The following is a 24794-nucleotide window of genomic DNA, read 5'->3' on the forward strand; positions in this document are numbered from 1 at the left end:
GACTTTTCAATTTAGATCATGTATATGTAAAAAATTAGGCTGATATATGGAGATACCTAAAATAGCCTCGTTTTGCTTTTTTAAAAAGCTGCATATGGGAAGTAAGGAACCCAAATCAAGTTAGAAGCTCTCTTTTTCTGGAATCCCTGATGATGACTGTATGTTTTTGGCTTCTTTTTGCCACCTGCCACTCTTTCCCTTAAGAAGTGAACCTAAAATTCTCTGATGGAGGAAGTTTTTAAAAATGCCACCTCAGTCCTATTTTTCCTCTGCTGTGTCTGATATAGTCTGGCCGTGTCCCCACCCAGATCTCATCTTGAATTCCCACGTGTTGTGGGAGAAACCTGGTGGGAGGTAATCATTCATGGGGGCAGGTCTTTCCCTTGCTGTTCTCATGATAGTGAATAAGTCTCATGAGATCTGATGGTTATAAAAAGGGGAGTTTCCCTGCACGAGCTCTCCTCTCTTTGCTGCCATCCATGTAAGATGTGACTTGCTCCTCCATGCCTTCCACCATGATCGTGAGACTTCCCCAGCCACATGGAACTGTCAGTCCAATTAAACCTCTTTCTTTTGTAAATTGCCCAGTCAAGGGCATGTCTTTATCAGCAGCGTGAAAACGGACAAATATAGCATCCCCTTCTCAATTCTTAATTTCCTTTTGGGGGCTCAGCTTGTGTAGTTCCCTAAGACATTGAGAAACACCCCTCACCTTGAAGCACAGGAGCCAAGAACATCAGCCATGCTTCCTGTGGTCAGCCACGGTTTTAACTGTGTGTAAAATATGTTTAGAATCAGTGCTGATTGCAGCAGTTCAAGTTGCATGCTGAATTATTTCTATAAATTCAGCATTTGCAGTAGATATTCAGACCCTTTAAACTGCAGCTTCCTCTCTGCTCTTGTACCCCATACCATCCTACCTTTCTCATTCTCTCTTATTCTCTCAGATCCGCTCTCATAGCTAGAGGTGTGCTGGGCTGGGAAGAAGACTTACAGTAGTTTTCTATAGCATAGCAAAATTGTATATGCGTTTCTAAGCAAATAAGTGTTTTTTAAATATACACACATGTAGAGACTCTGAGATGTAATTTATATAAGTTCACCTAATTATTTAAAGTATACAATTGAATGGTTTTCAGTGTATTTACAGAGTTGTACAACCATCACCATGGTCTAATTTTAGAACATTTCATTACCCCTTAAAGAAACATGGAGCCATGAGCCATCACTCCATGTTCCCCCAACCCCCGGCCCACCCTCACCTCTGCCCCTGGCAACTGTCAGTCTACTTTCTGTCTCCGTAGATGCATCCATTCTGGGTATTTCATAGAAATGTGATCATCCGTGTGGTCTTTTGTGACTGGCTTTTTTCATTCCTTAGAGTATTTCCAAGGCTATTACTGAACAATATTCCCTTATACCACATTTCATTTGTGCATTTATCGGTTGATGGGCATTTGGGCTGTTTCCATTTTTTGGCTATGGGTAATTCTCCTGTGGACATTTCTGTACAAGGCTTTGAGCGGACTCTGTTTTCACTTCTCTTGGGTTGCTGGGTTACATGGTGACTCCACGGTTCACTTTTTGAGGAGCTATCAGCTTGTTTTCCAAGGTAGCTGCACCATAAAAGATCTTTTAAATTATTGCTTGTTTTGCTAATGTTACAACTTCTGAAATAGTACTAATCTTTTGCCAGGGTCAGCAGTTCCCAGCACTCCTCACGGATCCCTCTCTCTCGGGCCAGGGTGGAGCAGGCTCGCCGCAAGTCATACTAGTGAGCCACACGCCACAGTCAGCGTCTGCTGCTTGTGAAGAAATAGCCTACCAGGTACAGGATATTCCTTCATTCACAGAGCTTTTGTCGCTTTTAAAAACATACAGATTCAGAAGGGATGGTGGTAGAGGGTCATGGGGGTGCTGTGTGGCCCAGGTAGCTGGGGCTGACTTCTGAGGTGTCCCCAGCTGAATCCTGAGTGGACATAGGCTCTGTGGGGGCGTGTGTTGAATGACAGGTACGATATCTCATTCGTTTTGTGACTTGTTTCCTAGGGAGTGAGGTTTTAGTACCACAAAATTAGATGTAGCCACCAGTTACATGTAAATCTAATTTTAAATTTATTAATATCTTATTATATTTGCCTACTGATCAGACTTCACATATCCAGCCACTTGCACTTAGTTCTTTCTGCAGATTTTCTACTAACACCTTTGCAGATTCTGTTAAGTGTCATATACATCTTCATATACGTGTGTGTGTGCGCGCGCGTGCGTTCAAGATCTATTTGTCATTTGGCTAGTCTTTTTTCTTAAAATACATGTTTTTGGGAGCCAAAATATTTAGTAAGCAATAGTCTAAATATAGAAGAGTCTAAAAACTCTTTCCTTAAAAGTTTCCAGGGTCAGAATTAAAGTACAGATGATGAATAATCTCTGAATTTAGGAAGCATTAAACATTTTTAGCAAATGAGTTTTCAAAATAATGACTTAACCGGTTTTTCTGTAGAACAAGGGCTTTTTCACAAAGAGATGAGATATAAAGAGCACTGGGGATGTCCTGCAGTTTGACCTGAGTAACCAGAGCTGTCTCACTGAATTTCAGTTTGTATAACTTTAACACATTTGTGTCTAGGGTCCCCAAGACTGCCCTCAGGTTTGACGATTCACTACAAGGTCTCACTGGATTCAGAGAAATCTGATTTACTGATGGTTGTGGTTTATACTTGTGGTTACAATGGAAGGGTGCAGGTGAGAACCAGCGGAAGGAAAAGGCACGTGGGGTGGAGTCCAGAGAACCCAGGCACGAGCTTCCCAGTGTCCGCTCCAGTGAGGTCACACGGACACTGCTGATTCTCCCAGGAAAGTTGTGTGACACCGCCTGCCAAGTGTCGCCAACTTGGGAAGCTCAGCTAAGCTCTGGTATCCAGAATTGTATTACAATCAGTCATGTGGCCATGGAGTGCCCGTGTGGCTGGGCTTAGCTATGCGGTCTCCAGGCCCCTGCCCCTCCAGGTCAAACTGATGCAGTGGTCCAGGTCCCCAGATGAAACAAAAACAGGCCTTCACCATAAGTCACATCATCAGCACAAACTATGTGGCATTGCCCAAGGTTCTGGGTATGAAATACAGTCTTACCTACTAATAGCAGGATGTTCCAGGGGCTTATGGGTGATGCTCGGGAGCTGATCAAGGGCACTGTGGAGTGTGCAGGGTTTGAGCACCTCAGGCCTGGTGAGGTAACTGTTGATCACACACATTCATTGAGACAGAAAAAGCATTGGCAGCTTGGTCATATTTTTAAGCTCTCTTGCTCATGATGCTTTTGTAGTGAAACCTTATTAGTCTGGTATGTTTCAGAGAGTTCCTAAATCAGTTCCAAGGCACACCTTACCTAATTCCTATATTTTATGTGACTAGTAAACGAAACTACTTTGCTATTTTTTAACATTATGATTTTAGCATTTGGTTTAATATAGCTAGAAGAATAATGTTTGTAGAGTAATCCTATGTTAATATTAGTTTGAAATGTCCCCACTGAAGTGATATATTCCATTTTAACTTCCATATTCCATTAGATGGAAATGAGAGAAACCAAATATTAAAACTTTGTCTAGCTTGTAGTTTTTTTTCAAAATTTGACAGATTAAATATAAAAATGAGGTAGATAACCAATCTGTATGAGTGAATACAGGCATACCTCAGAGATAACGTGCATTCAGTTCCAGACCACTACAATAAAGCGATTATCACAACAAAGTCATACATTAACATCATGATTTAGTTTTCTGGTTTCCCAGGGCATATGATGTTTATACTATACCATAATAATAGTGTTCAGCAGCATTATTTCTTTTTTTTTTTTTTTTTTTTGAGACAGAGTCTTGCTCCTGTTGCCCAGGCTAGAGTGCAGTGGTGCAATCTCAGCTCACTGCAACCTCCGCCTCCTGGGTTCAAGTGATTCTCCTGCCTCAGCCTCCCAAGTAGCTGGAATCACAGGTGTGCACCACCACACCCGGCTAATTTTTGTCTTTTTAGTAGAGATGGGATTTTGCCACATTGCCAGGCTGGTCTCAAACTCCTGAGCTCAAGTGATCACCCACCTTAGCCTCCCACAGTGCTGGGATTACAGGCGTGAGCCACTGTACCTGACCAGCATTATGTTTTTTTTAAATGCACATACCTTAATTTAAAAATACCTTATTGCTAAAAATGCTAACGATCACCTGAGCCTTCAGCGAGTTGTAATCTTTTTGCTGGTTGAGGGTCTTGCCTTGATGTTGATGGCTGCTGACTGATCAAGGTGGTGGTTGTTAAAGGTTGGGGTGGCTGTGACAATTTCTTAAAATAAGACAACAGTGAAGTTTGCTGCGTTGATTCTTCCCTTCATGAAAGATTTCCCCATAGCATGCGATGATGTTTGATAGCATTTTACCCAAAGTAGAACCTCTTTCAAAATTGGAGTCCATCTGTCAAAGCCCACTGCTGCTTTACTAAGTTTCCGTAATCTTTTAAATCTTTTGTTGTAATTTCAACAATGTTCACAGCATCATCACCAGGAGTAGATTCCATCTCAAGTAACTGCTTTCTTTGCTCATCCATAAGAAGCAACTCCTTATCTGCTCAAGTTATATATACCATGAGATCCTTATCTGCTGAGTTATATATACCATGAGATCCTTATCTGCTGAGTTATATATACCATGAGATCCTTATCTGCTGAGTTATATATACCATGAGATCCTTATCTGCTGAGTTATATATACCATGAGATCCTTATCTGCTGAGTTATATATACCATGAGATCCTTATCTGCTGAGTTATATATACCATGAGATCCTTATCTGCTGAGTTATATATACCATGAGATCCTTATCTGCTGAGTTATATATACCATGAGATTGCAGCAATTCAGTCATCTTCAGGCTCCACTTCTAATTCTCTTGCCCATTCCTCCACATCTGTAGTTACTACTTCTGCTGAAGTCTTGAACCTCTCAAAGTCATCCATGAGGGCTGGAATCAACTTCTTCCAAACTCCTGTTAATGTTGATATTTTGACTTCCTCCCATGAATCACCAATGTTCTTATTGGCATATAGAGTGGTGAATCCTTTCCACAGATTTTCACTTTACTTTGCCCAGATCCATCACAGGAATCACTATCTATGTCAGCTATAGCCTTATGAGATGTATTTCTTAGAAAGACTTGAAAGTTGAAATTACTTCTTGATCCATGGGCTACAGAGTGGATGTCATGTTAGCAGGCATGAAAGCAACATTCGTCTCTTTGTATATCTCCATCACAGCTCTTGGGTGACCAGGTGCATTGTCAGTGAGCAGGAATATTTTGAAAGGAATCATTTTTTCTGACCAGTAGGTCTCAGCAGTGGGCTTAAAATATTCAGTAAATCATGCTGTAAACAGATGTGCTGTCATTCAGGCTTTATTGTTTCATTTGTAGAGCACAGAAAGAATGGATTTAGCATCATTCTTAAGGGCCTTAGGATTTTTGGAATGGTAAATGAGCATTGGCTTCAACTTAAAGTCACTAGCTGCACTAGCCCCTCACAAGAGAGTCAGCCTGTCCTTTGAAGCCAGACACTGACTTTTCTGTAGCTATGAAAGTCCTAGAGGCATCTTCTTCCACTATAAAGCTGTTCTGTTTACACTGAAAATCTGTTGTTTAATGGAGTGACCTTCATCGATGCTCTTGGCTAGATGTTCTGGAGAACTTGCTGCAGCTTCTCCATCAACACTTGCTGCTTCACCTTGCATTGCTGTGTTATGGAGGTGGCTTCTTTCCTTAGTTCTCATGGACCGACCTCTGCTAGTTTCCAACTTTTCTTCTGCAGTTTCCTCACCTCTCGGCCTTCATAACATGGAAGAGAGTTAGAGTCTTGCTCTGGATTAGGCTTTGGCTTAAGCGAGGGTTGTGGCTGTTTTGATCTGTCTAGGCCATTAAAACTTTCTGCTTATCAGTAGTAGTGCAGTTTCACTTTCTTATCATTCATGGGCTCACTGGGTAACACTTTTAATTTCCTTCAAGAACCTTTCCTTCATTTCACAACTTGGCTAATAGTTTGACACAAGAATCTGAGCTTTCAGCCTGTCTCAGCTCTCTACATGTCTTCCTCATTAAGCTTAATCATTTCTAGCTTTTGAAGTGAGGGATGTGTGACTCCTCCTTTCACTTGAACACTTACAGGCCATTGTGGGGTCGTTAATTGGCCTCATTTTAGTATTGTTGTGTCTCAGAGAATAGGGAGGCCCAAGGAGAGGGCCAGTTGGTGAAGCAGTCAGACACAAACATTTATAGGTTAAGTTTGCCATTTTATGTGGGCGGGGTTTGTGGTGCCTCAACACAATTACAATAGTAGCATCAAAGATCGCTAATCACAGATCACTGTAATAGATACGCTGTAATGAAAAAGTTTAAAATATTGCGAGAATTACCAAAATGTGACACAGACACACGAAGTGAGCATGTGCCGTTGGAAAAATGGCACCAGTAGACCTGCTCGAAGCAGCCTCGCCACAAACTTTCAATTTGTAAAAATGACAGGATATCTATGGAGGGCAAAAAAAGCAAAGTTCAATGAAAACAAGGTATGCCTATAATTAGCAAGAGAAATTCTCTTAGATGTTTTCTGTAAATTTCCCTTGTTAGGTTGTAGCACTGTTTGCCAACATTAATTGGTTTTAATCACGGTCTAATTTCATCCTAATGCTCTCTTGACACAGATAGAATGCACATTGATGCTTCCAGGCTCTGACCTGGGCCCTGACCAGGGACTTGAGACACATGCCTGGGTCTGCCTCTGGCCTGTGCTTCTGGGAGGAAGCTGGGACCACTTGAAGCACGCTGGGTTTATCTGAACCCACGACAGAGCGGCTGGGAGTGCTGGCTGTAGCCTCTGGTGATGTCTGTACATCCCTGCTCCCGTGCTTTCTGGCCAGGAGCCCTCAGGCAATCCTACATCTGTGTGATGGCCTGTTTTTAAGACAGAGGTGGCCAGGCACGGTAGCTCACACCTGTAATCCCAGCACTTTGGGAGGCTGAGGCAGGAGGACTGCTTGAGCCCAGGAGTTCGAGACTGCAGTGAGCTATGATCACCACTGTACTCCAACCTGGGTAACAGAGCAAGTCCGTGTTTCAAACAAAACAAAACCCAAACCCCCAAACAGGAGTGTAGTTAGGACTACCTCATAGTGATCAGAGATTGGGCATGTAATGTTCCCTGGCACGGAGCACAGGTCCTGGCCCAAAGTAAGTGCTCAGGTGAGGACCCTGCTGGTGGCGTTGGAGCAGCTACTATGGCCTGGGGCTCACTTCGCTCTCTGGTGAAGTCCCTAGAGCAACAACCTTTGCTTTTTAAAAATCTTTTTCTTCATGGTTCATCTGAAGAGAAATCCATACTGATCTGACAAGATGTGTACTCACAATGTAAAAACGTCTTTATCCTAAGAGAGCCATTGACAGACTGCCCCCTTACTCAGCCTGTCTTTACAAAAACGAATGAACTAATTTCTGCCTGACCCTTCCCATAAGGATCAAGAGACCTGACCTAACTTTGTTAGCAACTTCAAGCTATTAAATCAGAGGGGAGCCGCTGCAGCAAACTGCCTTTCTTCCTTCACTTACTGCTTAAGGGGCCATGGCCTTCTTTTGAAACTGGTTTTGCAGGAGAAAAGAGCCGACACTTGCTGGCCAGGTGCCTAAGGCCAGGCTCCCACTAGGCATGTGGTCTTATATAGCCGAGCCCTTCCCACAGCCTGTGAGGTGTCTAAGTGTCACGGCCCCGTTTTACTCACAAGGATTCTATCATTTAAGGGTAGCTTTGAATAACTTAAAGTCACCCTGCCAATAGAGACAGAGCTGGCGTTTGAACCCGGATCTGTCTTATCTCACTCTTCATGTCTGAATAGAAGAATATCGTTTTGAGCATTTACAGCTGGATTTCCTGTTACTTGAGATCAGCTGGTCTCAGCTGGGAACTTTTTAGTAAGGGGCAGGTTTTTAGAGGGAGGTTTGGGGTCAGAAGGGTGATCATGTGCCCAGGTGTGTGTTGTGGGCAGCATTTCTTTGAAATATTGACCTTGTTTCAGTTCAGCAAACATTTAAGTTCCTGCCAGTGCCGGCCGCTGGACGCAGAGGATGTTGGATCCGCGCCAGAGGAGGTGGATGGAGAGGCCGCTTTCCTCCCTCTTCTGCTTCCCAACAGCCACACTCCTCATGCTTGGGAGGGGGTGGACATACACGCTTCTACCTTCCCACCCCATGCAGAATAACCTGCTGTGGGAAGCACATTATTTCTAGCTGTGGCCAAGTTCATGCCTCAGGCTTAAAAATCATCTCACTCATTCTGTAACTGATTTCCCCTTCTCCTTTGGGCAAGTATGATTTTAGCAAAATTCTATTAATATAATTCATTTTCTAGATGTATATATATATGTAGTTATGAAATTCAGCAGAACATTGGAGATTCGTTTCACAGTAGTAGCAATGATTCAGAAGCTTTGCTTCTGATGCGATTATGCTGAAAAATATTTTGCAGAAATAGTTTTTAAAGTTTAGTGTGTTTGTTTGTCTTTCCTTGAATGATGTGGACCAGATATTGAATTTTCACATCTCATGAGTAAAATGTTTGGTTCAGAAACAATTTTCTGTGTGTGTTCATTGCCATGACTACTGGTAGATGCTTCGTAATACTGATGGAGGACATTAGGTCGCTCCATAACTACAGGTTTTTGTTTGAGTTGATGTTCTTCAGCATGCATTTATCTGCAGTTACACAACCAGCCTTTAGTATCATTTATTCTTGTGCTTTTCAGACTTTTTTGACTCACATGGAATATATTTTATGCAGTGACCTCAACACACGTGTTTCTGTCATTTTTCTTTACACTCACAGATATTCACATGTAGACACACACCCGACACAGGTGTCATTTTCTAGAATAACACCTGCAGATACTCACGTGTAGACACACACACCTGACACAGGTATCATATTATAGAATAACACCTACAGATATGTGTAGACTCACACCTGACACACAGGTGTCATATTCTAGAATGACACCAGTCCCTGCACATCTCACGTGGCTGCAATGTCTTTTCTGATCTTTTCCTTTGTTCCTTTTTTTCCCCATTCCATTTTTTAAATTACAGCACAGATTAATAATAATATAGCACCCTGTATAAATCTTTTTTGTTAAGTATTTTTCTTTAATGTTTACTTATTTCTTATATTCCAGAATTAATGAAAAAGTATTTGATAAATTAGGAATAATAAAAATGTGGACAGATCTCATTAATTTTCATTAGAATTGTTTTGTTAAGCCATCACATAGAAATTTGCAAAACTGGAATCTGTTTATAAAAGCTGAGTCAGCCAGGTACAGTGTCTCACACCTGTAATCCCAGCACTTGGGAGACTGAGGCAGGAGGATCCCTTGAGGTCAGGAGTTTTAAGACCAACCTACGCAACATAGGGAGACACTGTCTCTACAAAAAATAAAAAAGTTAGCTGGGCATGATGGTGAAGTGGTGTGTACCTGTGGACCCAGGCATGCGGGAGGGCCGGGGTGGGAGGATTGCTTGAGCCCAGGAGTTTAAGGCTGTCATGAGCTGCGACTGTGCCACTGAACTCCAGCCTGGGCAAGAGAGCAAGACCCCATCTCAAAAATTTTTTTCAAAAATTTTGAAAATGATTTTTTCAAGTGGTGGTGGCATCCCATTAAGATGATTTGAAAACCTAATTGATTGTGATCCACAGTTTGGAAAAAATGGTTTAATTCCATTAAAAGCTAAAAACACTTTTTGTTGTTAAGAATTGTTTATCTAAAGCTACTACCAGTAGCGAGCATTTAGTGAATGCTTGCCATATGCAGCCCTTGGTAAGCAGGTGTTCTCCCATGAGGATGCAAGCACGGACTGGTTAAGTACTTAGCCCAGAGTAGCCCGGACAGGCACGTTGGAGCTGGAATTTGCACCTGGTCAGTGCGGCGCCAGAGCTCATTCCTTAGCTGCTGTTGTGCGGTCTCAATCTTGCAGGACACAGTGTGCATTCTGGTCTCATATTGTATGGAAGGCGCCTCTGGCTGAATTATCCTGATGATAGGACATGCAGTGTGGGCTTGGCGTGTTCCTCTTATCACCGTGGTGTGTGTCACAAACTGCACAAATCCAGCCAAGTGAGTGGAAAGTCACAGAAGTTCTGGCTCTTTCCAGGTAGCTGGCGTCTCTGGGAACCTGGCCCCGGGCAACCAGCCGGAGAAGGAGGGCCGGGCGCACCAGTGCCTGGAGTGTGACCGCGCCTTCTCATCGGCGGCGGTGCTGATGCATCACAGCAAGGAGGTGCATGGCCGGGAGCGCATCCACGGCTGCCCCGTGTGCAGGAAGGCCTTCAAGCGCGCCACGCACCTCAAGGTAGGCCCACTGTGCCGCGGCACAGCCCCCAGGCGGCTAGAGATGCAGAGTCCAAGATTTAACACCGGCCGGGAATCCGGCATGTGTTTTTGAGGAAAAGGCTGGTTTTTGAGGAAAAGGTCACTAGATGTAGATGTATTGTTCCAGTTGTAAGAGGTCCGCTTGCTGTACAGAAGAATTGCATGTTCACCTGCAACTCACAATCAGTTTGCAATAGAAATTGAAATAACATTGAAAAATGCCCTCTCTCCCTTGTCAGACTGGCAAAAATGTAAAAGTCTGTAGGCACCCGTTGTCGAGGCTGTGGGGAAACAGAGGCTCGCTCACGTAATTGCTAGTGAGACTGTGACTTGGTAGGTCTTTCTGTAGGGGCATTGGGCGGCCCTAACAAATGCATGTGTGCTCACCCTGGGGACCAGCCCTGAAGATGCCCCTTCAGCCTCCCAAGGTTTAGCTGCCCACGCTTTCCACTGCAGCAGAGCCGTCATTGCACACTGGAGACCTGAGTGCCCGCATGTGGGAAGCAGAGGATGAGTTCTGGGACATCCCCACAGAGGGTGCTGTGATACAGTGGGCAGGAGGCAGAATTCCAGCAGGGTGCTCTGATGTCCAGCCCAGGGCGCTGTCTTCCGTGTGAAGGGAATGGGGCGTGGAAGGGGTGGAACACAGAGGAGCGTGCAGCGCGGATGCCTAGCCAGCACCACTCCAGCCCAGCGGCCGTGGCCAGCATCAGCACCCACACATCAAGACTGCATCTGTCCTTGGCAGTGTGGGATGAAAATGGCACTTTTCCCAAAAACCCCGTAACATGAGAAAAACAGACAAATTCCATGAGGGATAGCCTGCGAAATTTCTGACCAGCCATGGCCAGGCCACGCAGAGGGCAGAGGCATGCCACGCTGGCCGGGAAGGAAAGCTACACTAAGATGGCTGGACCCTTGGGGTTCCTGTGTATGTTGCGGGGGCGGGGATTGTTTTTGGCCTTCGTGTGTCTGTTGTCTTTTAATGAGTGTAGGACTAGAAGAAAGGAGAGTCCTATTCAGGGAGAAATTCCTGTCCCAGGAACTGGAATCCTTGGATCCCTGTGGCCAGGATGGCTTTTTTGGAGTGTGGAGTAGAGCACATGGGCTTTGGGTGTATTGCAGGCCAGTGGTGTCAGCAGTGACAGCCCTGTCCGGGCTGGGAAGCCCAGGGCCCCACCTGTGGTGCTTGCTGTGGCTCCTCTCCCAGGTCCCTCCAGGGGCTGATGAGCCCGGAGACCCTCAATCCTCCCTCTCTGTCCTGAAGGGAGCCTGTGGCTTTGCTGCTTGGGTTCTTTTTTATTTTTAAATTTTTTTACTTTCACTTTAGGTTCGGAGGTGCATGTGCAGGGTTTGTTATACAGGTAAACTCAGGTCACAGGGGATTGTTGTACAGATTATTTCATCACCCTGGTACTAAGCTAAGTAGCCAGTAATTTTTCCTGCTCCTCTCCCTCCTCCCTCAAGGAGGCCCCAGTGTGTGTGATTTGCTCCTCTCTGTGGGTCCATGTGTTCTCACCATTTAGCTCCCACTTATCAGTGAGAACATGTGGTATTTGGTTTTCTGTTTCAAGATAGATTGAAGACTGAAATGTAAAACCCACACCTCTAAAAACCCTGGAAGACAACCTAGACAATACCATTCTGGACAGAGGAACAGGCAGAGATGTCATGACGAAGTGCCAAAAGCAATTGCAACACAAGCCAAAGTTGATAAATGGGATCCAGTTAAACTTAAGAGCTTCTGCACAACAAAATAAACTATCAGCAGGATTCTTTCTTTTGAAACCTTCTGATGAATCTCCCTGCCCCAGGGCTGCATTAGCGTCCTCTGGTGCAGTGAGCTGATGGCCATGTTGGGGGACTCTGCTGAGTTCCCACCAACTTCAGGGCACAACACCGCCCCTTCTTTACATTTCTTTTAAAGTCATCAGCATAGAGTGGCAGCCGCATGTACTGTTACCACCGCAGGAAATTTCTCTCTCTGGAGGTCAGAGAGACAGAAGCCAAGGTTATAAAAGCTTTCCTTTCCAGCCCACCAGACAGTCTGTTTTCCCATGGGCTCTCTGTCCTCCTTTCAGTTTAGCAGTGAGTGCCTGCTGTATGCACAGAAGGTGGTCCCAGAAACAGGCGGCTCCATCCTCAGGAAGCTTAGCGCTCAGTGTGACTGCAGTTACGTCCAACACAGACCGGGTGGGAACCCCAGACGGAGTGGGGGAGGAATGCACTCTAGCTGTTGATGGTGATTGGTATCATCAGGGGTGGTGTTGTCACTGGTCAGGCCTTACCTGCAGTCCTGGCTCTGCCTGGTCTGCGGTGCTGGGAAGGCTCCCCCACTCACCTCCCGAGTTTGTTTTTCCCACCCTGCTGCTTTCATTACACCCACCTCCCAGACTGTGCTGTGCCTTGAGCAATGTGATGTATGCAACTGGAACACAGGCGGTCACATTGAACACACACAGGAAACGTGTACTTTTCCCTGACTCCTGCCTTACAGGGTAGAGGTTAGCTCTAAAGACTGGGATTCTATCAGGATAATTATTATGCTTGTGCAATTTTGGAAAATAACCACATTGCCCATCCTCAGGTGCCTGCAAGGGCAGCAGCTATCAGATCTTTGAGAAATTTGCAGTCACGTGAATGCAGTATCTCTGGCAAGTTGCCAATCACAACATGAGAAGGGAACAGTTTCCTCTTGGCTTTAGAAGCCTCTGTCGTATCACCGGGAGAATGCACTTTGGAATCACGGGCATTCCGTGAGGACTCGTGGGTGAGAGTGACTGAACGCGTCCCAGCTGGGTGCCGCAGGGCCTCAGGCCACAACCTATGGGTGGCCACAGGCCACGACATATGGGTGGACTCGTATGTGAAATGGGGACAGGATCCCCCACAGCCAACGGAGAGAGCTCACCTGGACTCCTGCACTAGGCTCATGGCTTGACGCCATTGGTCTCGGTTAAAGCTGATGAAGGAGATATTTCTACCCCTATTTGGGACACAGATGTGGCCAAGCCCTGCAGGTGCACATAGCTAGCAGGTGGTAAAGCTCAGATGGGGACTGGAGTCTCCCCGAGAAGCCCCAATGTTGTCACTCTGTTGTCACTACCATCACTGTTGTCACTACCGATACATTAAAGTCCTTAAGAACACAAATCACAGATTAGCCTTTGATTTTGTCCTTGCCACTGACTTGACCTTTGCAGTGATTTGCTTCCTCTTGTTTCTAGTCTCGAAAGCTCTGTTTTGATCTCGTTTCTTGGTTTCTGTGTGTTGTCTCCCAGGAGCACATGCAGACACACCAGGCGGGCCCCTCTTTGAGCTCCCAGAAGCCAAGAGTGTTTAAATGTGACACTTGTGAGAAGGCGTTTGCCAAACCAAGCCAGCTGGAGCGCCACAGCCGCATACACACAGGTAACGGGGAGGGACAGGCTTTTGTTTCCTTACTCTTTGAAGTAGACATCATGGGTGAGAAAACAATTCCACCTATGCAATATTCACGAGCGATGGAATGCTTTATTTATAAAGCAAGGTCCACATGTTCCATTTCCCCTGAGTTTTGACCTGTTTATCATCATAACTAACTTTTCACGTGGAAGATTTTGCTGCTTACATTATGACCATATGAAAGAGAAGCATCAGGCAAGCCTCCCATGCCGTGTCTGGGATATTGACCACGTCACGTCCCTCCTTCCCTTCTGCTGGAGCAAACAGGCGGCCCCCAGTGCCTGGGTCCCATGTCCTCAATGTCACCGGGGAACTTAATTTTTAATCTTCCTCTTCTGCCTTAAAACTTTTTTCTCTACTGGCTTTTCCTACACCACCTAAATCTGCTCAAATCTCTTGTCTTAGAGAAAAAAAAAAACACACAGAACAAAGAAACAAGCTCTTCCATCTCTCTGCCTCTTGACTGGTACATGATAGCTCGTGTCAGCCCTTCTGTCCCCGCCCTGCCCTTAACAGGATATCATCCCGGGCTCATTTCTGTTGTGATCATCTGACCACTCACCGTGGGCCTGGGGTTCCACAGGCTGCATCCACGGTGGCCCTTCCATGGCTCTCTGATCCCTCCGCCCCATCTGCTGGGGGTTGTTAGGACCTGGCCAGGCTCCCTCTGGTCTCCCCATGGCTCCTCCAGCCCTTTGTTCAGATGACAGCCAGGCTGAAAGCCTAAGAGAAAAGAGGAACATTCAGTCCCTCTTGTTCATACCTCCGGGTAGAGCCCAGGCCTCCACTATACTCTTCTTAGAGATATTGACGTGCCATTTTCTGTACAGGGGAGCGGCCGTTCCATTGCACGCTTTGTGAGAAAGCTTTCAACCAGAAGAGTGCGCTGCAGGTGCACATGAAGAAGCACACCGGGGAGCGGCCCTACAAGTGTGCCTACTGCGTCATGGGCTTCACGCAGAAGAGCAACATGAAGCTGCACATGAAGCGGGCGCACAGCTATGCTGGTGAGAACACTGCACCTGGGAGTGCGTGCTGTCCGGTGGCCTGTGAGGCACCGTGTGTTTCGCATACATTGTTTCCTTTAGTTCACACAGTGATTTTGCATTGAACGTGGTACAGCCTCAGTTGTGTGGACTGGAAGCCTGTGCTTTATTTTTTTATTTCCATAGGTTATTGGGGAACAGGTAGTGTTTGGTTACATGAGTAAGTTCTGTAGTGGTGATTTGTGAGATTTTGGTGCACCCATCACCCGAGCAGTGTACACTGCACCCTATTTATAGTCTTTTATCCCTCACCCCCTTCCCATTCTTTCCCCCTGAGTCCCCAAAGTCCATTGTGTCATTCTTATGCCTTTGTATCCTCATAGCTTAGCTCGCACTTATGAGTGAGAACATGCGACGTTTGGTTTTCCATTCCTGTGTTACTTCACTTAGAATAATGGCCTCCAATTTCATCCAGGTCGTTGCAAATGCCATTAATTCATTCCTTTTTATGGCTGAGTAGTATTCCATTGTGTGTGTGTGTGTGTGTGTGTGTGTGTGTGTGTGTGTGTATATATATAAATACCACAGTTTCTTTATCCACTAGTTGATTTATGGACGTTTGGTTTGGTTCCCTGTTTTTGCAGTTGCGAATTGTGCTGCTATAAACATGCGTGTGCAAGTGTCTTTTTCATACAATGAAAAAGATTCTACTTATTTTCCTCTGGGTAGAGATACCCAGTAGTGGGATTACTGGATCAAATGGTAGTTCTATTTTTAGTTCTTTAAGGAATCTCTGCACTGTTTTCCATAGTGGCTGTACTAGTTTACATTCCCACTAGCAGTGCAGAAGTGTTCCCTGTTCACCACATCCATGCTAGCATGTACTATTTTTAAAAATTTTTTGATTATGGCCATTCTTGCAGGAGTAAAGTGGTATCACATTGTGGTTTTGATTTGCATTTTCCCGATCCTTAGTGATGTTGAGCATTTTTCCATATGTTTGTTGGTCATTTGTATATCTTCTTTTGAGAGTTGTCTATTCATGTCCTTAGCCCACTTTTTGATGGGATTGTTTGTTTTTTTCTTACTGATTAGTTTGAATTCATTGTAGATTCTGGATATTTGTCCTTTGTCAGATGTATAGATAGTGAAGATTTTCTCCCACTCTGTGGATTGTCTGTTTAGTCTGCTGACTGTTCCTTTTGCCGTGCAAAAGCTCTTTAGTGTAATGAAGTCCCAGATATTTATCTTTGTTTTTATTGCATTCACTTTTCTGCTCTTGGTCCTTGCCTAAGCCGATGTCTAGAAGGGTTTTTCCAATTTTATCTTCTAGAATTTTTATAGTTTCAGGTGTTAGATTTTTTTTATCCATCTTGAGTTGATTTTTGTATAAGATGAGAGATGAAGATCCAGTTTCATTCTCCTACATGTGGCTAGCCAATTATCCCAGCACTGTTTGTTGAAAAGGGTGTCCTTTCCCCATTTTATGTTTTTGTTTTCCTTATCGAGGATCAGTTGGCTATAAGTATTTGGGTTTATTTCTGGGTTCTCTATTCCGTTCCATTTGTCTGTATGCCTATTTTTATACCAGTACCATGCTGTTTTGTTGACTATGACCTTATAGTATAGTTTGAAATCAGGTAATATGATGCCTCCAGATTTGTTCTTTTTGCTTAGTCTTACTTTGGCTATGTGAGCTCTTTTTTGATTCCATATCAATTTTAGAATTGTTTTTTCTAATTCTGTGAAGAATGATGTTGGTATTTTGATGGGAATTGAGATGAATTTGTAGATTGCTTTTGGCAGTATGGCCATTTTCACAATATTGATTCTACCCAACCACGAGCATGGGATGTGTTTCCATTTGTTTGGGTCATCTGTGATTTCTTTCAGCAGTGTTTTGTAGTTTTCCTTGTGGAGGTCTTTTACCTCCTTGGTTAGGTGTATTCCTAAGGTTTTTTTTGTTTGTTTGTTTGTTTTTGTTTTGTTTTTCCCAGCTATTGTAAAAGGGGTTGACTCCTTGATTTGATTCTCAGCTTGGTTGCTGTTGGTATATAGAAGAGCTACTGATTTCTGTACATTAATTTTTTATCTGGAAACTTTGCTGAATTCTTTTATCCGTTGTAGGAGCTTTCTGGAAGAGTCTTTTGGGATTTCTAGGTAAGCAATCATATCATCAGCAAACAGTGATAGTTTGACTTCCTCTTTACTGATTTGGATGCTCTTGATTTCCCTCTCTTTTCTGATTGCTCTGGCTAGGACTTCCACTGCTATGTTGAAGAGGAGTAGTGAGAGTGGGCATCCTTGTCTTGTTTCAGTTCTCAGAGGAAATGCTTTTAACTTTTCATCATTCAATATTATGTTGGCTGTGGGTTTGTCATAGGTGGCTTTTATTATTGAGGTATGTCCCTTGTATGCCGATTTTCCTGGGAGTTTTAATCATAAAGTGATGCTGGATTTTGTCTGATGCTTTTTCTGCATCTGTAGAAATGATCAAGTGATTTTTGTTTGTAATTCTGTTTATGTGGTGTATCACATTTACCGACTTGCATATGTTAAACCATTCCTGCATCCCTGGTATGAAACCCACTTGATCATATGGTGGAGTATCTTTTTGATATGTGTTGGATTCGGTTAGCTAGTATTTTGTTAAGGATTGTAGCATCTATGTTCATCAGGGATAATGGTCTGTAGTTTTCTTTTTGGTTATGTCCTGTCTTGGTTTTGGTATTCGGGTGATACTGGCTCCATAGAATGATTTAGGGAGGGTTCTCTTTTTCTCTGTCTTGTGGAATAGTGTCAAAAGGATTGGCACTAATTCTCCTTTGAGTGCCTGGTAGAATTCTGCTGTGAATCCATCTGGTTGTGGACTTTTTTTTGTTGGTAATTTTTTAGTTACCATTTCAATCTTGCTGCTTGTTATTGGTCTGATCAGGGTATCTAATTCTTCCTGATTTAAGCTAGGAGGGTTGTATCTTTCCAGGAATTTATCCATCTTTCTAGGTTTTCTAGTTTGTATGTGTAAAGGTGTTCATAGTAGCCTTAAATGATCTTTTATATTTCTATGGTGTCAGTTGTGATATCTCCCATTTCGCTTCTTATTGAGCTTATTTGGATTTCCTCTCTTCTTTTCTTGGTTAATCTTGCTAGTGGTCTATCAATTTTATTTATCTTTTCAGAGAACCAGCTTTTTGTTTCAGTTATCTTGTGTTTGTTTGTTTCAACTTCATTTAGTTCTGCTCTGATCTTGGTTATTTCCTTTCTTCTGGCTGAGTTTGGTTTTGGTTTGTTCTTGTTTCTCTAGTTCCTTGAGGTGTGACCTTAGATTGTCTGTGTGTGCTCTTTCAGGCTTGATGTAGACATTTAGGGCTACGAACTTTCCTCCTAGCACTGCCTTTGCTATATCTCAGAGGTTATGATAGGTTATGTCACTGTTGTTGTTCAGTTTGAATAATTTTTTAATTTCTATCTTGATTTCATTTTTCACCCAATGATCATTCAGGTGCAGGTTATTGAATTTTCGTGTATTTGCATGGTTTTGAAGGTTCCTTTTAGAATATATTTCCAGTTTTATTCCACTGTGGTCTGAGAGAGTGCTTGATATAATTTCAATTTTCTTAAATTTATTGAGGCTCATTTTGTGACCTATCATATGGTCTGTCTTGGAGAAAGTTCCATGTGCTGTTGAATATAATGTATATTCTGCAGTTGTTGGATGGAATGTTAGTTATATATCTATTAAGTCCGTTTGTTCCAAGGTATAGTTTAAATCCATTTTTTCTTTTTTGACCTTCTGTCTTGATGACCTGTCTAGTGCTGTCAGTGGAGTACTGAAGTCTCCCACTATTATTATGTTGCTGTCTATCTCATTTCTTAGATCTATTAGTAATTGTTTTATAAATTTGGGAGCTCCAGTGTTAGGTGCATGCATGTTTAGGATTGTGGTATTTTCCTTTTATCATTATATAATGTCCCTCTGTCTTTTTTAGCTGCTGTTGCTGATGACAATGCAGCTAAGCAATGATATTTTTGCAGTGAATTTTCCAGGTGTTCTTTGTGCTTCTTGTATTTGGATGTCTAGGTCTCTAGCAAGGCTGGGGAAGTTTTCCTTGATTATTCCCCCAAATATGTTTCCCAAACTTTTAGATTTCTCTTCTTCCTCAGGAATGCCGATTATTCTTAGGTTTGGTCGTTTAACGTAATCCCCAGACTTCTTGGAGGCTTTGTTCATATTTTCTTATTCTTTTTTCTTTGTCTTTGTTGGATTGGGTTAATTTGAAGACCTTGTCTTCGAGCTCTGAATTTCTTTCTTCTAGTTGTTCTATTCTATTGCTGAGACTTTTCAGAGCATTTTGCATTTCTATAAGTATGTCTGTTGTTTCCTGAGGTTTTCCTTGTTTTTTATTTATGCTATCAATTTCATTGAATATTTCTCCCTTCACTTCTTGTATCATTTTTTTTGATTTCCTTACCTTTGGCTACACCTTCCTCTGCTACCTTCCTGATTAGCTTAATAACTTCCTCAATTCTTTTTCAGGTAAATCAGGGATTTCTTCTGGGTTTGGATCCATTGCTGGTGAGCTAGTGTGATTTTTGGGGGGTGGTAAAGAACCTTGTTTTGTTATATTACCAGAGTTGGTTTTCTGGTTCCTTTTCATTTGAGTAGGCTCTGTCAGAGGGAAGGTCTAGGGCTGAAGGCTGTTGTTCAGATTCTGCGGTCCTACGGGGTATTCTCTTGATCTAGTACTCTCCCCCTTTTCCTATGGCTGTGGCTCCCTGAGAACAGAGCTATAGTGACTGTTACCTTTCTTCTTGGTCTAGCCACCCAGCAAGTCCACCCGGCTCCGGGCTGGTACTAGGGGTTGTCTGCACAGAGTCCTGTCATGTGAACCATTCATGGTCTCTCAGCCGTGGATACCGGTGCCTGTTCCGGTGGAGGTGGCAGTGGGGTGAAATGGACTCTGTGAGGGTTCTTACGTTTGGTGGTTTAATGCTCTATTTTTGCACTGGTTGGCCTCCTGCCGGAAGGTGGTGCTTTCCAGAGAGCATCAACTGTGGTAGCATAGGGAGGAACAGGTGGTGGGCAGGGCCCTAGACCTCCCAAGAGTATATGCCCTTTGTCTTCTGCTTCCAGGGTGGGTAGAGAAGGAGCATTGGGTGGGGGCTGGGCTAGGCATGTCTGAGCTCAGACTCTCCTTGGGCGGATCTTGCTGTGGCTGAGTATTTGCGGTGTCTGCTGGGTCCTGCAGGAGTAATCCACTTCCTTCAGAGAGTCTGTGGGTCCTCTCAGGTTTCCTGATTTATTCCCCTAGTTGTTCGGGAGCAAAAATTCACAATGCGAGCCACCACATGCTGCCCTGTCCCTCCGAGCTGGAGGTGCAGTCTAGTCCTGCCTCCCATCCGCCATGATCTCAGGAAGCCTGTGCTTTTGTTACTTTAATACTTAGTGTTTGCAGTTGTTGAAGTTGGCTATGGACTGCCCCCCTTCATATACACACACACACATACACACACACACACAGAATTTGATTAGATTAAATTTATGATATATTTTGGCAAGGACACAGAAATTTATTGGAGTAAAATGGCAGCCCAGAACCTGAGCAAGTGCAGCATTTCTGAGCAGCTCATTTCTCACTGGACAGAGCTTTCTGTAGGGGCCTTCAGCACCTGGGCAGTCAGAGGCCCAGAATAGCATCTCTGTCTTCACAGCATGTCTGGAAGCCCCTTTTCCTGGAGCATGCAGTTCAGGTGCTGTCTTGGTACTCAGGGGCACAGCGCAAACAGAATCTGCACCAACTGCTCCTGTCTGCATCCTGTTGACCTGGCACAGACAACACGTGGGCCTTGGTTTTTCTCTTGATTCGCTAACGTTCATGCCCTTCAGAGTATGGATATTTGGGTGTGATCCTACTGCTTGTCTGTCTCTTGTTCACCTTTGTTTCCTACACAGAATCTAGCAGTAGCATCCATCTCTGAGGAAGGAATGACAGTAAATGGCCTAGACTAGGTTTCAGAGGGTGGCAGTAGCTATGCAAGGAGCTAGAAATGTTAAAGTCTGAGTAGACCCCTTGGTGCGCTCCGTGCATTTTGTGGGTGTGATTTGATTGTTGGAGGTGGTATGCTCTGTGAGATGTGTGGTTTGGTTGTTGGAGGTGATGTGATTCGTGAGATATGTTATTTGGTTGTTGGAGGTGATGTGATTTGTGAGATGTGTTATTTGGTTGTTGGAGGTGATATGATTCGTGAGATGTGTTATTTGGTTGTTGGAGGTGGTGTGATCTGTGAGATTTGTGATTTGGTTGTTGGGGGTGTTGTGATTCGTGAGATGTGTTATTTGGTTATTGGAGGTGGTGTGATCAGTGAAATTTGTTATTTGGTTGTTGGAAGTGGTAGTGTGATATGTGAGATTTGTGATTTGGTTGTTGGAGGTGGTGTGCTCCATGAGATTTGTCATCTGGTTGGTGAAGTTGATATGATCCGTGAGACTTATTTTTGGTTGTTGGAGGTGGTGTGATCTGTGAGATTTGTGATTTGGTTGTTGGAGATGTGATGTGTGAGATTTGTCATTTGTTGCTGGAGGTGGTGTGATCTGTGACATTTGTGATTTGTTGTTGGAGGTGGTGTGATCTGTGAGATTTGTGATTTGGTTGTTGGAGGTGGTGTGATCTGTGAGATTCATGACTTGGTTGTTGGAGGTGATGTGATCTGTGAGATTTGTGATTTGTTGTTGGAGGTGGTGTGCTCCAAGTTATGTGACTTGGTTGTTGGAGGTGGTGTGCTCTGTGAGATTTGTGATTTGTTGTTGGAGGTGGTGTGCTCCGAGTTATGTGACTTGGTTGTTGGAGGTGGTGTGATCTGTGAGATTTGTGATTTGGTGGTTGGAAGTGGTGGTGTGCTCCGAGTTATGTGATTTGGTTGTTGGAGGTGGTGTGATCTGTGAGATTTGTGATTTGGTTGTTGGAGGTGTTGTGATCTGTGAGATTTGTGATTTGGTGTTGGAGGTGGTGTGATCTGCGAGATTTGTGATTTCTTGTTGGAGGTGGTGTGCTCTGAGTTATGTGATTTGGTTGTTGGAGGTGATGTGATCTGTGAGATTTGTGATTTGGTTGTTGGAGGTGATATGATCTTTGAGATTTGTGATTTGATTGTTGAAGGTGATGTGATCCATGAGATTTGTGATTTGTTGTTGGAGGTGGTGTGCTCCGAGTTATGTGATTTGGTTGTTGCAGGTGGTGTGCTCTGTGAGATTTGTGATTTGCTTGTTGGAGGTGGTGTGCTCTGAGTTATGTGATTTGGTTGTTGGAAGCAGTGGTGTGATCTGTGAGATTTGTGATTTGGTGTTGGAGGTGGCAGTGTGCCCTGAGTTAAATGATTTGGTGTTGGTGTTGGTGGTGTGCTCTGAGTTATGTGATTTGGTGTTGGAGGTGGTGGTGTGCTCTGAGTTATGTGATTTGGTTGTTGGAGGTGGTGTGCTCTGCGTTGTGTGATTTGGTTGTTGGAGGTGGTGGTGTGTTCTGAGTTATGTGATTTGGTGTTGGAGGTGGTGGTGTGATCTGTGAGATTTGTGATTTGGTGTTGGAAGTGGTGGTGTGCTCTGAGTTACGTGATTTGGTTGTTGGAGGTGGTGGTGTGCTCTGAGTTATGTGATTTGGTGTTGGAGGTGGTGGTGTGATATGTGAGATTTGTGATTTGGTGTTGGAAGTGGTGGTGTGCTCTGAGTTACGTGATTTGGTGTTGGAGGTGGTGGTGTGATCTGTGAGATTTGTGATTTGGTTGTTGGAGGTGGTGGTGTGCTCTGTAAGATCTGTGATTTGGTGTTGGAGGTGGTGGTGTGCTCTGAGTTATGTGATTTGGTGTTGGAGGTGGTGGTGTGACCTGTGAGATTTGTGATTTGGTGTTGGAGGTGGTGGTGTGATCTGTAAGTTATGTGATTTGGTGTTGGAGGTGGTGGTGTGCTCTGTGAGATTTGTGATTTGGTGGTGGAGGTGGTGGTGTGCTTTGTGAGATTTGTGATTTGGTGTTGGAGGTGGTGGTGTGATCTGTGAGATTTGTGATTTGGTTGTTGGAGGTTATGGTGTGATCTGTGAGATTTGTGATTTGGTGTTGGAGGTGGTGGTGTGATCTTTGAGATTTGTGATTTCGTGTTGGAGGTGGTGTGATCTGTGAGATTTGTGATTTGGTGTTGAAGGTGGTGTGATCTGTGAGATTTGTGATTTGGTGTTGGAGGTGGTGGTGTGATCTGTGAGATTTGTGATTTGGTGTTGGAGGTGGTGGTGTGCTCTGTGAGATTTGTGATTTGGTGTTGGAGGTGGTGGTGTGCTCTGTGAGTTATGTGATTTGGTGTTGGAGGTGGTGTGATCTGTGAGATTTGTGATTTGGTGTTGGAGGTGGTGGTGTGCTCTGTGAGATTTGTGATTTGGTGTTGGAGGTGGTGGTGTGCTCTGTGAGTTATGTGATTTGGTGTTGGAGGTGGTGTGCTCTGTGAGATTTGTGATTTGGTGTTGGAGGTGGTGGTGTGCTCTGTGAGATTTGTGATTTGGTGTTGGAGGTGGTGGTGTGCTCTGTGAGGCCAGCAGGTGTTCTTCGGTTGTTTGAGGTGCTGTACTTTGTGAGGGGAGCTCGACAGCTTTCAGTGTAGGGAACCCAAGGGCAGAACACTATATTGTGGGGAGTTTTTGAGGAAGGAAAAAGGGGTAATTTTTTTCTTTAACGTCTACACTGTAGTGCTTCCTGCTTTCCTTTTTATTACAAAAATCATGTGTGTTGGTTATTAGTTGCTCATCCTGATGCTGTGTTAACGTGGCCGTCATGGGAGTGCACCCGTATCACGAGTGCTGTGTGTGCGTTCATACTCACGTAACAGGAACTACCGCCGGCAGAGTCGTTTAACCCGCAGCTCAAATGACTCTTTTTTCATTGGAATGGAAAGCAGATTCCTTCAGAAATTCCTTGTCTCTTTTTACCAGAAAGTCTTTATTTAAATGGGAATAGTTTCGTGCTCTGGAAGGTCTGAGGCTGCTTGTGTTTTCTTTGTCTGCATGACAGGAGCTCTGCAGGAGTCCGCAGGTCACCCGGAGCAGGACGGGGAGGAGCTGAGCCGGACCCTCCACCTGGAGGAGGTGGTGCAGGAGGCCGCCGGCGAGTGGCAGACCCTCACCCACGTCTTCTGATGCGAGTCGGAAGTACACCTTTAAGAATGTTTCTGAAGTTACATTTTGTGAAGAGCAAAGCACTTGGAATCTCTGTTTTAAAGCTTCAAGTGTTTAAAATGTTACAATAGTTTTTTAGCTATAAAATTATCTAAAGAATCATTGTCTTTCAGAGACTCATAGGAAAAAAAACTGGGAAAAGTGTCACCGCGTTGTTCTCTTTTGTCTACAAATCACTGAACTCAGGTACTACGGTAGGCGGTTTCCTCCTCAGTCTCCTCCGCGGCTTAGTGCGTCTAGTTCACGAAGCAATTAACTGGGTCTTACTATCATTGTAGTGTGATTTCTTTGTATTAGCAAAGACAAAAACGCTAACGTGGAAAAAGTATGTCAGATTTTCCTTCATGCTTCTGGTGATAAGAAGCATAGCTTACAAAGCAAGCGTAAGATTGGGGCGTGAAGTTCAGAAAAAAAATGTTACAACACACAGGGAAGTTTTTTCCACTCTTTTCTCTGTGCATTTTGAAAATTAGTCAAAATGGACTCTTTTTAGTCTACCGTAAGTTAATATAACTGATCCCTTGAGAGGTGGCTGGACCAATTCTCTCTCCGTGACAAATGTTTAATCATTAGTTACAAGAATGCAGTATCTGGGGCGTCAACACGGGGACTCGAGTAAACCTGACCCACCAATAAGGATTCAGCTGTCCACACGGGCTGACGACACACTTACCGCATCAATCTGTGTTCAGGTCCAGAGTTACA

The 24794-nt window shown here is 44.1% G+C and overlaps 1 protein-coding gene across 7 annotated transcripts in view; it reads left to right on the forward strand.

The window, feature by feature from the left end:
• Window positions 1-24236, forward strand: part of ZNF236 (zinc finger protein 236) — a 150706-nt gene extending 126470 nt beyond the window's left edge. For 6 of the 7 annotated variants that reach the window (XM_024236089.3, XM_054538108.2, XM_054538109.2 and 3 more), the window contains 5 exons: window positions 1697-1828; window positions 10230-10427; window positions 13729-13858; window positions 14722-14898; window positions 23926-24236. In XM_024236089.3, the coding sequence (XP_024091857.2) occupies window positions 1697-1828; window positions 10230-10427; window positions 13729-13858; window positions 14722-14898; window positions 23926-24050 (762 nt within the window). In that variant the 3' untranslated portion in view covers window positions 24051-24236. The remainder of the gene's footprint in view (window positions 1-1696; window positions 1829-10229; window positions 10428-13728; window positions 13859-14721; window positions 14899-23925) is intronic. The other variant, XM_063716964.1, reaches the window with a different exon arrangement.
• The last annotated feature ends 558 nt before the right edge of the window (window positions 24237-24794 follow it).

Source organism: Pongo abelii, chromosome 17 (genome assembly GCF_028885655.2).
Source record: "Pongo abelii isolate AG06213 chromosome 17, NHGRI_mPonAbe1-v2.0_pri, whole genome shotgun sequence".
Taxonomy (NCBI): Eukaryota; Metazoa; Chordata; class Mammalia; order Primates; family Hominidae; genus Pongo; species Pongo abelii.